The sequence below is a fragment of the Grus americana genome, chromosome 2 (genome assembly GCF_028858705.1).
Source record: "Grus americana isolate bGruAme1 chromosome 2, bGruAme1.mat, whole genome shotgun sequence".
Classification (NCBI taxonomy): domain Eukaryota; kingdom Metazoa; phylum Chordata; class Aves; order Gruiformes; family Gruidae; genus Grus; species Grus americana.
This window is the reverse complement of record NC_072853.1, coordinates 78230086-78246694: the sequence shown is the minus strand read 5'-3', so window position 1 is coordinate 78246694 and position 16609 is coordinate 78230086. Positions and strand designations below refer to the sequence as shown.

Sequence of the window (16609 nt, the reverse complement as noted above, 5' to 3'; positions counted from 1 at the left end):
TCTGCTAGTCCAGTGTACCTAGACTGATACTGATTTTAGTGAATTTCTTAAATTCTAATCTGGAATGGATTTGTGATGGGGCCCCGCATGTACCACTTAAATGACATGACTGCAGCTGTGCATTCCCCTTTCTCCTTCCAACTCCTAGGCCAGGTCAAGCTCTAGGCAGTGTCAGTTTATTCTTCTTAAAAGAAATGCATGAGGCATTTCCAAAATAGGGTCTTCAATGTGCTAGTCACTCTAGGGACATATAATTACAGCGTATCTGCCAAAGAGCTTGCCTATTAAAAATACAGCACTGAGCAGGGTCAGCAAATGTATTAACACAGCTGCACTAAAAGGAAGGCATATTAAATAAACCAACTTTCTACTATGAGAATGGAAGCAGGTTTGCTTAATTATTTGTCATTATTAAAACACGAGATATCAGCCATGACTAGAGGGAGAACTATATAGGGCCAATACTTGCATGATTTAAGGCAGCTTATGCTCACAGACATACATTAAACAATGGAGCAGAAATACTCAAACTTCTGTCAGTCTTCACATTTCTAAGGACCTGTTCTTTCAAAGGAAATATTCCAGTTGTTTGAAATTCACTGGACAAAAGACAGGAAAGCACGTAACACCCTGACTCTGAAAGCTGTTAGTCAGGGCACCTTCCTGGGACAGTATAGCCCTGAGATCCTGTTGCTGTGCCAAGAACCATTCATGCATTTGATGCAGAAGTCACTGAAACAAAGAGCTCTTCCAGGGCTCTTTCGTCATGCCACTGTCACTGAGATCACATGAATCCCAGAGGATGGTGAGGCACAGTCTTTTGATGTATCATATACAGTCATTCATATTCAATAATATGAATATGAATAATATTCAATAATATGAATATGAATAATACTGAATATTAGCTTCCCACAGTCGACCCTTTGCAGTCATGCAGTCCTACTGTCTCTCTGAGATGTCTGGATTGCTCCCTGCAATATACTTTCTCATGTTCTGTTTAGTGCAGGTCAGCTTCGCAAAAACAGTCTTCCTCAGCCATTGATTGTTGCCCTACTCTATATATGGCACCAGATCTAATGCTCAATGGAAGCAGCATTAGTCACCCTCTCCCTTCAGCTAAGAAGTATTTGATACTTATGTCACATCATTGACAATTTTTTAACTTACCTCCACTGATCATGACTACGTACCTCTCAAATGTGAAGACGAGGTTCAGATGTCTGCTGAAGCAGCTAATTTGAAATAAAATTGCACCCCCACTCTTTTCTGATGTCCCTTGACCATAAAGACTGAGTTTTATTTGACATTTTGGTCTTAATTATGATTTATTAGGTGTGGGATGGTTAGACGCTTTTTATCTCCATTAAATCTTAATGGCTACATTTTGTCTTTTTCTACTGAAAGAGTTCATGGAAATAAATGCAGTTAATGGACTCTGCTATTAAGTACATGTTGCTTGGAGATATAATAATGATACTTCAGAGTCTCTCCCACAATTTGCTATTAATATTAAGGAAATGCAAATTTCACAATCACATTTAAAGTCATTTTTGCTAGTCAAACTATTAAGGTTTAGTTTCAAGGTGGGAATTGTACTTAAAATTATCATCTCATGAATATCATGGAACATGATTATTTGTAATACTGCAGTCATTACTGATAAGGCACAACGACTTTAAAAATACAGCCTATTAAGTTTTACTGTAACATTCAGTCCACATAAAAATGGACTTGAACCAATAAAATTAAAAACTTTTTCTAAAAATGATGTACTGAACAACTCCTTTTTTGCTAAAATGTCTTTTACTAGTTAAAGGCCAAATCTGAAGTGGGCTGCACACAATACTAGAACTTCAGTCTAAGGAAAAAACAGTTGCTGGCCATATCTTCTTTTATACTTTTTAACGTAATAAATAACTGCATGGTTGCGTGAACTCTAGCTCAAATTATACTTTAAACCCAAGTAGGTTATTTCATTTCTTCTTATACATTTATAGAGTTCAAAATAAGAGAAAGTCTAATCTGACCTACATTTTACAAGCTACTCCATCTCTTTGTTTTGTCCCGTAGTATGCCAAATAACTTCTGCTTGGCTAAAGGTTATCATTCATAAAAGCATATAGTTAGTCTTCATCTGAGGACAAGAAGTGATGAAGAATCAACAACTTTTCAGAATAATTTGTTCCCACTGCTAACTGCCATCACCGCTAAAAAGTGAGCTTATTTTCTCATTTTCCAGCCACTGTTTCTTTGAGTTTTTCCTCTACCAGCCTTAAATACCAAATTCAATTAGCTGTATTTTAAATTCTTGAGCATGGAATTGGTTTTGAGTCTATCTCCTTGTACTGGGTTTGCGTGGCAAGGTTTTGGTTGCGGGGGGAGCTACAGGGGTGGCTTCTGTGAGAAGCTGCTAGAAGCTCCCCCTGTGTCTGATAGAGCCAATGCCAGCTGGCTCCAAGACGGACCTGCTGCTGCCTAAGGCAGAGCCCATCAGCGCCTCTGTGATAACATATTTAAGAAGGAAAAAAAACAAGTTAGAGAGAGCTTTTGCAGCTGGAGAGAGGAGTGAGAAGATGTAAGAAACTCTGCAGACACCAAGGTCAGTGCAGATGGAGGGGGAGGAGGTGCTCCAGGCTCCGGAGCAGAGATTCCCCTGCAGCCTGTGGTGAAGACCATGGTGAAGACCATGGTGAAGCAGGTTGTCCCCCTGCAGCCCATGGAGGAGGGATGAAGGGGCGTAGAGTTTCCACCTGTAGCCTGTGGAGGACCCCACACTGGAGCAGGTGGAGGCACCTGATGGAGGCTGTGACCCTGTGGGAAGCCCACGCTGGAGCAGGCTCCTGGCAGGACCTGTGGACCCATGGAGAGAGGAGCCCACGCCAGGGCAGGTTTGCTGGCAGGACTTGTGACCCCATGGGGACCCACGCTGGAGCAGTTTGCTCCTGAAGGTCTGCACCCCGTGGGAGAGACCAACGCTGGAACAGTTCGTGAAGGACTGTAGCGTGTGGGAAGGACTCAGGCTGGAGAAGTTCGTGAAGGACTGTCTCCCGTGAGAGGGACCCCATGCTGGAGCAGGGGAAGAATGAGAGGAGTCCTCCCCCTGAGGATGAAGGAGTGGCAGAAACAACGTGTGATGAACTGACCGTAACCCCCATCCCCGTCCCCCTGTGCTGCTGAGGGGGAAGTAGGTTGAAACTGGGAGTAAAGTTAAGCCCGGGAAGATGGGAGGGGTGGGGGAGGTGTTTTAAGATCTGATTTTATTTCTCATTGCTCTACTTTGTTTTGCTTGGTAAAATATTAGATGTTTTTTTCTTTAAATTCAGTCTGTTTTGCTCGTGATGATAATTAGTGAGTGATCTCCGCCTGTCCTTATCTTGACCCACAAGCTTTTTGTTATACCTTTTCTCCCCTGTCTAGTTAAGGAGGGGGAGTGATAGAGTGGCTCTGGTGGGCACCTGGCCACCAGCCAGGGTCAACCCACCACACTCCTCTCCTTAGAAAAAGCAGGAGAAAGAAAGGAAGATATCTACTTTCCTGAAAAGAAAACCAACAAGAAGACTAGGATCATTTAATAGAAAAAATTGAGAGAAGGTTCTACCAGAAATTTCTAGTTTTCACATTAAAAAGCCCACATTGCATCATTACATCATTCTGACAAGTTTAGTACTTACTGTAACAAATGATTGACTAAGGGTCCCCTGAAATCTTGTGGGAAAACAAAATAAAGCAGTGTAGGTATTATCAATCTTAAAGTCCTTTATGAACCTCAAGTAACAAAAGTACCAGCAACTCAAGGAAGCGCTAGAGTTGCAATTTCAAAAGCACTGAACTGCAGATCTCACTCACTTGAAATGTGACTAATATCTATGCATTAATGTTGTAATGAAAATATTACCTAAATAAATATTAGTTCTCATTTGGCAGACACAGAACTGAGCTGGAACACTTTTGCAAGTTTACGAATATGTGAATCAAGTTCAGTCCATAGGGAAAAAAAAGGAAATTTTTTTGATCCCATGTACTGCTCATCCCATTCGACAACACATCCTTCAGAATAAACGAGGACATTAAGATTCAGGCTTTATGCAGACTAATGGCAGACCGATTCTGTATTTGCTATCGTTACAAAAGAATAATAGAATTAGATGGATTTTCCCTATTAGGAGAGAAAAGAAAAGCACAGGTTGAAATGCCTAGAGTAGAGGTAAGCCCTAACAATTTGTAGTTCAGTACTTTTAAAGTACTTTGTAACTTTGACTTTTTTTTTCCTTTTTCAAAAAACAAAGACAAGCACGTGAAATTCAATAATGTATACATTATGAACATTTTGTGATCAGCAGTGGAGCATCACAAATCTGAATAAAGCTTAGTTTGTTTTGCACAAAGTCTTCCACACATCCTGTGAGGAGACACTTCATTCTTTGAGCAATACTCTGTTTTTCTAAGCAATGCATAGATGAGCAAGGGATTCGAACAATTTAAACCTGGGATTTAACTATCTTTCTATTCCTTATAAATTACATTTTTCTTTAATAAACTTAGCCAAGATCCAAGCTCTTGCTGAGCATCCTGTTTGCAGAGGTTCCCATTATACAGTACGTTTTCTGTTGCTCTGCTTTACACTTCTGTCTCTGGTGATCATAATCACGTAGGTTCGTGGCAAAGCCATGAGCCATAAATTCAACATCTAAACAACTAATCAACAACAACAACAACAACAACAAAAGATCTTAAAAGAACAAAAAACCAAGAAAAATTACCCCTTTTCCCCTTACCATGTTGAATACAGCCATAGTTAATATTATAGCAGTGGTTGTCAATGTAAGAGTGATCCGTGGCCAAGGACGGTTTGCAATTATTCCAGATGATTTCAGGATCCATAGCAATGAAGCTGATGCTTTCTTGCTACATTGCTAAGTGCAAAGAGTTTAAAAAAGAGAAAACAAAAATAGCTTTAGTATATTTAATTACTGTAAACAAGAGTAGAATTAAAAAGGCTCAAGACTGAGGGCAGCATTAATCTTGAAACATTGTACAGAAGTATTCAACTATTATATTCTCAGAAGAATTACAAATCATGATTATACATGAAACTAAATGCAAATCTCAATTGTGTTAAATAATTATAATTTGCAAGTACCTTATTAGATGTTCAATATATATTACTAATAATAGCAAATGTTGTCAGCAGTGTCATTACCTCTAATATTAGTAAAAACCAAGAAAACAAACTGACCTCCCCCACCTAAATTGAAAGAGCACTGTTTAGTAGCCTCAGGAAACTTCAAAATGTAAATAATAATTCTGCACAGTCTTAGAGAAACAGAGGTCTCCTCATGCAGGGTAAAGGCTGTATACATGGATATGTCCCTGGCAGTCTACAAAATAGTGGGGTTTCTGGGTTTTTCTTTCATTTATTTGGAGACTTGTTTGATAATTCATTTTAAATGAAAGGTAACTCAGCAAAGCAAATCAACCTTCCCTAAAACTATCTAGAAAACAAATAAGCATTTCATACAACAATCAGACTTACAATTTGACACGAAGAGTATTTAGTGAATAGAAATTTTTTCTTATATAATGGCAAAAATAAAAAATACTAACTCATTTAACCTGCTTCCAAGAACACATTGCCATAGTCTCCATTCATACATGCATACTGCCCAGAGGTGCAAGATGCTCAGACAGAATAAACAACAATTTGTGGCACATCCAATAAATATTAATTTTCACAAAACTTTAGCAATGAGGAGGTAAGGTTGCCTAGAAGCATTTTGTGGCCTTTCCAAATGTCAAATTCAACTATACTGAAACCTCTGTAAAAAAGGCAATGAAAAGTTAAGGAACATGAGAGTCCCAGAAAAGTATTTGCTTTTTATCAACTCATTTTCTCTATTTACTTGATATGATCAGAGATCACTTTATATATTGTTTTCACCCTGGCCACAGCAATCAGCAGAGATACAAGCACAGGGAGTCTCTGAAATCAGAATTCAAGCACTAAAAACTACCAAAATAGGACTTAATTTACAGCACTTATCTATTAGTTCAAGTTCGATAGCTATGGCACATCACGCTAAATTACACTATTACCCCATATATGTGATGTAGCTTACATGAAGGTCTTTGTCGTACTGCACATAACTATTTCCCTACTAATTACACACTATTTGGACAAGTCCACTGTATGTCTAGAACTTTTTTTACATACTGTTTCCTTTTATGGATTGGACAGATTCTGAGTGAATAAAATCAGTTTCAGGAAGGTCAAAACAATAATTGGAATCTCAAGGATGGACAAAGAAAAGGGAAAAAATAGGCAGCTGTATATACACATTACTCCTACCCATATTAAAAAAACCCCAACATATAAACTCAAGGGACCTGCATTTTTGAGCAAGAAAACTCCTGCTCAAATACCTTTTTGAACTTCCAGACCTTGTTCTCCACCCGTAAGTACATATCAAATTTCAAGATAATTTGAATCCACATGTCATCCTTGCCACTTTATTAAAGTAAGAAGCACAAAGCCTAGATTGCTGCTGTTGCTATAGAAGGCGAGTGTTCAACTGGATGCAGGGAATGGATCTGTGTAAAAATGAATCATTCAGTTATCTGTCTAGTCTGCCAAAAACCTAATGAGTCAAGGAGCATGGATTTACGGCAAATTAAAAGTCAGGAAATCATGCCTTAAATTACTCTTTGCCTTTGTTACAGCACACCTGGAGCTTTACTACAACTTCACCTACATTGTTCTGTGATTTTCTTGGAAGTTTAGAAGTAGCTGGAATAGAAGTTGGATTAGGGACAAAACTGGGCAGGAACACTGAGAAAGTACGAGGAATATAAAGTGGGTAAGAAATTATATAGATAAAGCAGTACGTTGTGTTCTCCTTTCTGAATTATGTTACAGGGACCTATACTGTTCAAGGAAAGTCTTCAGGATAAGAAATTCCAAGAAAAGAAACTGATGATGAAAATAAATTATTTGGCCTAAACCAGATACATTTTATTATGAATTTTACTGAGTTTAGGTTATCTGCTAAAGACTAATCAAATTAAACACAAATATGTGTCAGTGATCAAAAGGACAATAATAGATGGTGGAACGAAAGTAACCCAATCGATGAGGAACAGAAGCCACTGAATCCGTTGCTCCTAAGACCATCAAAGGAGAATGCTTCAGCCATGGTTTCTGATGGGAAACCTACCAAGAAGCCTCAACAAAAGAAACTCCTTTTTCAGGATGCCCTGCAGACTAAGGGCAAATACTGCCTGAAAGGATAGTATGCTGGCATGGGGCTGGCAATTTTGCCACAGAGCACAGAGAAACTTGGGATTGTGTAAAACTTTATGGCATGTTTTAAGGCCATTGTGGGTATGTGGAAAACTTACAGGATGTTCAGGGGACGGGACACAGGAGAGGAAAGGGAGGGATAAATGTGGATCACGGAGGAACAAGCATAGGTAAATGGAGAAGAGAGGGGATGAAAGGAAATGACTGCATGTAAATACTTGTCTAAATGAGTCTATTGCATATTCTTATTAAATCCTCTCTCTAAATATCTTATGTGTAACTGCAGTCCTTATTCTGAGCCTGCATGGGTGGAAATGCTAGCAAGCTTCATGCTGCACATCACTGTGTAAATGAAGCAGAGGCTGGGCGTGGGTATTGTATCGAATTAAACTCCACAAACGCCAGTGTGTGTATATTCCACTAGCAAACTTCAGTTCTGATCAGCCAGAAAGGAGGAACTAGGCCATCAATGTTGTTCATATGTACATGGCTGCTGCTTGCTTTTATGTGGGTGCTGGTAAAAGAGCTGCTCCCTCTACCCATCTGTGTGGTTGATCCTGTGTGTATGGTATATGCCTGTGTGTCTATTGAGAATATGCGCTCAGCCTCACTCCTGGTTGTTGCTGGGACACAGTATTGGCAGCCTCCCATCAACGGGAGTGGGACAGGAGGATCCCCTGGGTCTTAAATTCCATCAAATTGGGCTCCACTGGACCAGGAAGGAGCACTTCCCTGGCTTTTGAACTCCACTTAATTCACCAAGCTCTAGCAGATCCCATTTTCAATTTCAGAACTTTAAAAAATATGCCTCAGTAACAGATGCAAAACAATGTCTTTTATAAAAAAGATGCTTTCATGTTTTTCTAGTGCTAAACAACATAAATTGATGGCTTCCTCTGCACAAATGAACAACTTGCATTATGTTAATTCTGAAGATAAAATTAAATTTCACATAGAAAATCTCTGTTGAATCCCAATATCTAAACACATGAATGTTGGTGGCAAATGATGGAGACTTCTCAGACTTTTCTACTTTAACATCGATGCTTCCAGTTGTTAAATTTGAATTTTCTTAATTTTTTTAAAGTAATCATTGACAAAATTACAGTACAGAATTGCTGAGTTTACTTAGCAATGTCCATGCTGAGAACTGCATTTATTGCTGAGTACTGCTTTATTGCCTTCCAAGTAACTGTACACTTTTGAACACTTATGTAACTTCTGAATAAAAATTCCTTGCCATAATTCTAAATTTCCTTTGTTTACAAGATTTTTGATCAATATCACCCGACTTTGCAAGTGTATTTTAGCAAGGAGGAACTAAGTGGATTGATTTTCTACATTTCTTTAAAAAGCTATTTTTCTGCTTCCATTTTTTTAAAAAAAAATTCTCTGGGAGCAATTAATCACTGGAGAATAAACTAAATTTCAGTAAAAAATATATCATTCAGCCAGTGTGATCAATCAACGAAGAGATTCCATTCTTCCAGCTGCTATTGATAAAATTACAGATATTGCTGGCTCTGACCTGAAGAAAAATGTGAGTGTTGTTAGACTGCAACTTCAAAAAATGAAGTTGTAGATAGTTATTTCCACTTGTAAAACAGAAGCGCATCAGAACTCAGTGATGTATTTCTTGACAGGCTGTTTAATGCACAGCTCTGAGTTCTGGAGGGGAAGAACCACTGTTTATTTGGTACATCTGTCGTGCCCACCCGATTTATTAAATAGATGACAGGTCTCTCTAATAGCAGATAGAGCTGCCTACATAGGTTAAGCCAATGAAGCTCCTGAAAGGAAAATTTGTGACAAAACCCTGATTCACACAAAAAAAATCTTTAAACCATTGAGTAGAAATTCCTTGGAAAAATGAAATACACTGTTTTTAAGTAATTCTCTATGTGAATTAACAGATTTGCTGAACTTCATTTCACTTTTGGGCAGTCTACATCCAGTCCATATATAGTACAATTGCAGCAGTTCACTACCGCTGAAAATTTAGGGAACTCCTGGAATCACTCCTGGTGATCATTAAAGTCAGACGCTTAATAGCACTGGCAGAAATATGCAGGTTTATTTTGCTGATTCATTAGCTTATGTCAAATACCTTTTCTTGCAAATGTTATGTCTCATTTGCAATTTTCTTAAGAAAATGGAGAATGAGATCAAAGGAAAAAAGTAATCATTTCTAGAAAGCATGCAAGAAGGCTAAGACATCAAATCTCAGTAGCATTAGCTTCTGTGTTCATTCTAAGCAGAGCTGGCAGAGTATGGTTCAGTGTTTATCATTTACCAACTAGAAATAATAGGTATTTGTAGTATGAAAGGTGACTAATGTGTTACCTTTTCATCTGAACATGTTAAATCTGATATGACAGCTCAGCATGATAGTGAGTAATAACTTATTTTGAATATTCAGATTATTAAAATGTATCCTGTGTTGTCTTTCCACACAGAAAAACCTACTTCAGCATTTAACAAAATGAATGCTGTCTTTCTGAGTGAGATCAAGGAACTGGTGCGAGAATTAATTGTGACAGCTATATTGTACATGAAAGACAGTGTCGCAAGAGCTGTCACACTTCTCCTTCACATGCAAGTAGAGGTTGGAACATCTTCACTGAAGACCTCTTATTTATGGAAAGCCAGTGAATTAGCTTTTCCATAGTTCCATTATTGTTGGTTTTTTTTTTCATTTTGCATTCAAATACAACTTCATATTTTACTAATACTGATGTTACAAAGAATGAAATAAAAAGAAACAAAAACCCCCAACATTCAGATTTTTTCACATGTTCGTTTTCACTCAGACTTGAAGAAGACACTAAAGTTCAAATCCAAAGAACTGGTTGACAGTGATTACACTGACCTCAGCTTGGAGAAGGGTAACTTTTGTATAGAGACACAAGGTTATATTTTATGTACTTTTTAATGGTCTTATTGTTGAAAAAAAAGGACCAAAGTACTTCTAAAATGAGTACTGTAACACCAAGTTTTTCAGCTCCATGGTGGCATCTGTAAATCTAAGCCAGGGATTTTGAATCATACAAAATGCATCCAGGTGAAGAGTCTACTCGACTTATATTGGATACAACTGGTTTGACAAAAGTTAGAATCCTGAATAAAGAAGTAACAGGAAAAACTATAGTCAGTATCACATTCTTAATGTCACCATATTTTGCAGTGTTTATTATCCTTCACAAAAGGTCATGTTAAAATGGCCATGTGCTTCACTTCAACTATCTCATTCAAAGGAAAGAACACAGCAGTGAGCCGTATAATTATGCCTTTAGGCACTCAGAGATCAGTCCTGGTACTTCCTGTGCTACTTTCCTCATTTAAGAAAATGTACAGTGGCTGTGTTACATGCTATTTTAAGGTAAGACGTTCTCAGTCCCTCCCATCAAAGTTTTTCTGTTTCACATGAAATATTAAAGAGCCACTGGTTTTGAGAAAGACCAAACCTGAACGACTTTTTAAAGAACAGTGCTGAGGGCACTGAACTAGAGGAAGGAGTTCTGAATGCTACATTCTACGTTGACCAAGTCTTGATCTCCAAGTAAGACACTACCACTCAAAAACTGTCTCACACAACAGGAGCCCTGATCTGTGACCATACTGCAGTATCTTATACATCATGGATATCACCTCTCAGGTAATACATGTAAAAGAAGCTTCAAAACAATCTGCATGGTCTCTGCTTTTGTCCTTCTTATTAATTAACTGTAGGGAAAATTGTTTGCATACTGGACTGTTGGTATTAGGAAGCACACTCAGATATCTCTTTATTTGGAGATAATTTGCAAACTCATATTGGGCAAAGACACTAAAAGGCAGCATTGCCAGAATTTAAAAAAAAATTCAAGATAGTCTCACTTATGAAATAATATTAAAAGGTAAGTTGCTAGCACAACAGCCATAAGAAATTTGTGGTTTTCACCAGGTTAGGCACCTTCTTCAGCTGGTCACAATCACATAACATGTCATAGACATATAACTCAAGAATGAGTATGGAGAAGGATTTTTGTTACTGAAATGAGTACCTTTCTAACAGTTCCTGAAGTCTGAACATAGTACCAAACTTAGTGATGATGAATTTGCCATTTGCAGTGCCCGTGCTAGAGACTGAACAGAATGACTTTAGGTTTGATGAGCCTCTTTCATGAACTCTGCTGTAGGTGCCGAAGTGCCCCTCTGGGTTCTCCCTGCCTTACTCCATCCCTGTTTTAATCTTAATTTACAAACAAAGCCTTACCATTGAAGAAACTGAAGGCCTTCAGTCTGCATTAAGAGAGCCATTCACATCAGATGTAACATTCCATGTCAAAAATAATTTCCAAATAGTGCTGGTGCTGATACTCCTGTCCCTGCCGAGCTTTTACTATCTTGAGTGTTGTCTCGGTTTCAGCTGAGATAGAATTAATTTTCTTCATAGTAGCTAATATGGGGCTAATATGTTCTGGATTTGTGCTGAGAACAGTGTTGATAATATAGAGATGTTTTTGTTATACAGAGATGTTTTTGTTACTGCTGAGCAGTGCTTACACAGAGCCAAGGCTTTTGCTGCTTCTCACCCCACCCCACCCCACCAGCGAGTAGGCTGGGGGTGCACAAGAAGCTGGGAGGGAACACTGCTGGGACAGCTGACCCAGACTGACCAAAAGGATATTCCATACCATACGGCATCATGCTCAGCATATAAGGGGCTTGGGGGAAGAGTCTGACTGTTAAGTACCAATGCCAATTGCTTTAGAATAAAATACAAATCCCTGCAAACAAAGGTAGATTGTATTTCACTTTTTATATAGTGGTGTGGTGTAATGCAACTAATAACTAACATGCTATCTTCTAGCAGGGACAGGACTGCTCACATACTTGCTGCACTTTGTTAGATGCTCTGGTGACCTCAAATCAGAGCATTTTTCTTAGCTGTGGAGCCAATTATTTTCTCATATTTGTTTTGTTGGTATTGTGTTCTGCTAATTCTATAGTTCAATTGGGTATTTAAGAGGGACTATAAACATGTTCAGATGAGATGATAGGAAAGAAATGTTTTTATTTCTAATCTTCCTTGTTAGCTGAAGTAGCTAAATAGGTTTGCAAGGTATAAACATATGCAACAAAAAGTCATTTCATATTAATGGAAAGTAACTGGCACAAAGAGTATGTGGTATCAATTAAGTCCACATATGTCCCAGGTAATGCAAAGAAATTTTTGAGACAATATTTGAGTCAGTACACAAAGAACATCTGCTTGAGACTAATAATTCTTCAGCCTGCTACCTCAGCTACCACAAAGATCTTTCCTTTACGTGCTTACTGTGGGTTTTTTTCTATTGATTGCATTACATTTTCCAATGTATCATTTAGGTAACCAGACCGCTGCTTCCTGGCATGCACATCAGGAGGTAAAACACATCTAACAGTTACCAGGTCTGAGGCATTTCACACTCACTCTATGAAAAGAGACACAGGAAATATGTGAGCTAAAGGACAATATCTATTTGCATGTAATTTGGGAAGGAAACCTCTCAAGAAAAATTGAAAGAAAATTTTCAAAATTAATAAAAAAGAATAGCCAACATTTAAAATATGAAAATATAAGCCAAAAAGGATCTTTAAGACCAAAATACTCATAATCTTGATATTTAACTCTGAATACTATGATTATCTAAAAACGTAAAAAAAAAAAAGCATAGGAACAAAGAAGTAATTAGAATGTAAAAGATACAAATCCATTTCACGTTTCAGGACAGATGCCAATTTCAGCTGGGATTGGTGAAGGTTTAATGCCTATGGGCTAACGACTGTTTCTACGAGAAGTGTGAGCCCTCCCTGCCCTCGGCCTGCTTGCCCAAGACTGGCAGGGGCTGACAGGCCGCAAAGGCAGGCTCGGCAAGTCTCTCACCTCGTTATTTGCGCTACTACTCTGCCACATCCTTTGATGGAAACATTCCTATTTTTACTTAACGGCTGACATTGTCACTCCACAACAGATTGAGCTGGACTGCACTGTAGTGCTGCCTAACAGTAAAATCAACTAATAATAAACTCAGAGTGAAAGAGTGAGCATAAATCTCTTCTTACAATATTGTAATTAAATTCTATAAGAGCTAGTAATTTTAGCATTACATTCTGGATTTTTTTTTTTTTTATTTACCAATGAAATGAAAATCATACAAAGAAATTTGTTCAGAGTAGGTTTTTGTGTGACTTACTCTGCAGTGGTGACAGTCATTTATAATCAGCGGAGACTGAGATGGCAAAGTGTCAAAGTATTGAGACAAACATGTAACGTAGTGACAGCCAAGTGTCCTAACTCGAATTTAGATTTTGCTGTCTTTGTTGGCACTACAGGTCCCGCTCTATAAATCTCGAAACAGTCATGTAAATATTTGACGACTACTGCAAGTTTATGTACCAGGCGCAAGTGCCCACGTTGGTGGCGGGGCCTGCAGGTGCAGCCCCTGTGCGGAGCAGCCGGGGCTGCCCGGTGCCGGACACAGCCGGTTCCAGCCAGCTCCAAGGGCCCCACCGCAGGGCACAGCTGAGCCTCTCAGCCATGGGTGGGTGCCTCAGGGAAAGCCCAGGTAAGAAAGGGCAGAAAATGTGGGCAGAGAGAGGAGGAGGGACCAAAAGAGTGAGAAACAGCAGAGGGAACACCAAGGCTGCAGGAGGAGGACGTACTCCATGCTGGAGCAGATGACCACACTGCTGCCTATGGAGGACCCATGCTGGAGCAGGTGGATGTTCCTGAAGACACTGCAGCCTGTGGAGACCCCATGCTGGAGCAGGGCGAAAGTGTGAAGGGAAGAGCAGCACAGAAAAATGTTTATGTACTGACCATCCTCCACCTCCTCTTCTGCTGCCGGGGGGGAGATAGAGGAGTCCAGAGCAAAAGAGTGAAGCTGAGTTTGGGAGAGGAGGGAGGAATGGTGTGGCTTTAATATTTGTTTTTGTTTCTTACTCTCCAAATCTATTTTAATTGCCAATAAATTACATTAATTTTCCACAAGTTGAGTCTGCTTTGCCTGTGACAGTAGTTGGTAAGTGATCTCCCTGCCTTTATCTCAACCCACGAGCTTTCTTGTCCTATTTTCCTCCCCCATCCTGCCAAGGAGGTAGAGTGAGTGAGCAGCTGGGTGGGTGTCAGCCAAGGCTAACCCACCACAGTTCATCTGTCAGGGTCAGTCAGGCCCAAAAAATTCTCTTCTTTTTTTGTGCATTTTTAGAAGAGAGATATTTGGTGATTTTAAACTCTGTAATTACATGTAGGTGTGTGTACACACAAGAACATCCACATTTACTACATGCATTCTGCAAGGGAGTCCAAAATGTACCCCTTTAGTAAGAGAGCTGGGGAAAAACCCACACTGGCAAAAAACCACCCCAAATCCAAACGCCATCAGGATTAGGACAATAAAATTTGATTTCTGTTAACACTGATGCTGTAGTGTTAAAACTCAGATATTGATACTTGTTCGCTTGAGAATTTCAGGCTTTTTGTTCCAGAAAGAAAGCATTTACAGTTATGAGTCAGATACTGCAATGGATATGCTACTGAAATATAACATAGGGTGTCACTGTGGTTAAAGCTGCAAAACAATTCTTGTGTTTTGACATGAAGAAATCTTAGGGAGAGGACAGGGGAAAGATAAACTTGCTGCCTCTTTTGTTAGCTGCCTCTCATGCATCACCTTACAGAGCTACATCCATGCTCGTGAAGGAAAGACAGTGCTGCATCAACTACGGTCATAACTTACTTGCTGAAAAGCTTCTTAGCAGTGCAGCTTCTGTATTAGAGCAGCTGAACTTATAAAGACATAGACATAAATAGTTCCTCTTCAAGCTAGTTAGGTTATAATATGACATCTCACAAATCAACAGAAATGCAGTAATAGGTCTCCATTTCTGGGAATTATTTACAGTACATACAAGACATAGGAAAAACAGCATTGGAAGTAGGTGTTAGATATTATTCAAGTGGCATGACTCCTCAACTCTGACTGGGGATAGTTGCTTAGCCATCCCTTTAAATGCAGAAAAATATGTTTGCATTCCTCCTAAGCTACTCTATAAATAAAAGCCCCAGGAAAATATATGTCCCAACACTTCTTGATACCATTTCATTGGCACCTCTTTTTCCTACAGGAAAAAGGCTGGCTTTTCCTCAAAGGATTTTTTATTTATTTTTTAATTTGCTTATTCAACAGCAGTACTGTGACTCCATCATTTTACTCTTACGTCAATAACAAATGGCAACCAAGTATGACACTATATGAGAACTAATTTTCGCTGTTAAGTAATAGCAATACTTCTAGGATCTCACTCCAAGGATTTAAAATATTTAAAAATACTCTTGCATTATATCTCAGATTAATTCCTGAGCAGTGGCAGCATCCCTACTTTACTGGAAAGACAACTGAAATGTACATTAATTACATTTTCTTAAAAACATGTCCTGGTTAATTACAAGGCTCACAACAGAAGAGGGAGAAATTATAAAATCCCACTTCCTCTGCTTCTTGCTTTAACTGCTAGGCCAACTTTCCTTGCTGTTTTACTGCACAGTGGTGTAATTGCCTTTCCCATGTGCATGTTTTGTTTTTTTATAAAAGATCTTTCTCTTAGTTTTCTCCATGGGAGTTTGTGGGAAGATGTAAAGATAAAGAAAGAGAAGTAGAGATTAACTGACAATTATACAGATAGTTTTATTCCAGATTACATGCCAAATTCAAATTGCATTCAACTTCTTACAAATCCTGAAATACCCTGTTCTAGATGCAATTATATGTTTGCTCTATGTGAGAATAACTGAAAGGGGGACAATAGTACTTGTAAATTATATTGTGAAATACTGAAAGGTTTGCCCAAATCTTGAATTAAATTAAATTCTCAAATTCAGCATTGGATAGACTAATAGGCATTACAATAACACCTGGACCACTCAATGGCAAAATTAGAATTTTACTATCAAATTTTTATATATCAAATTAAACTGTTATTGTGAAATATTCTCTAAACTCAGAAAACGATCTTATACAATACTTAAACAAAAGCACTCATGAGTCACCTCCTGTAAGCACAATAGCAAAAAATTTTGAAAAGACAATCAATCAAACAACAATGCAAACCTCTCAGAGGATCCAGCTTCACATTGGGGAAAGAGAATATCAGTGTAGGTACAGACAGTCACTGCACTGGCATTTTCTTTTTTTCAGATAAATTAGGACATTTTACAGTAAGTTAACATGGACAAAACAATGTTCTCAGAAGCCTAAGCGTGCAGGCCTTTCTCATTTAACTGGT

General features: G+C 38.6%; 1 protein-coding gene across 2 annotated transcripts in view; it reads right to left on the bottom strand.

Annotated features, from left to right (window-relative positions):
* ADCY2 (adenylate cyclase 2) overlaps nt 1–16609 on the bottom strand; it is a 226711-nt gene that overhangs the window by 42154 nt on the left and 167948 nt on the right. For both annotated transcript variants that reach the window (XM_054817328.1, XM_054817327.1), the window contains one exon: nt 4779–4916. In XM_054817328.1, coding sequence (XP_054673303.1) covers nt 4779–4916 — 138 coding nt within the window. The remainder of the gene's footprint in view (nt 1–4778; nt 4917–16609) is intronic.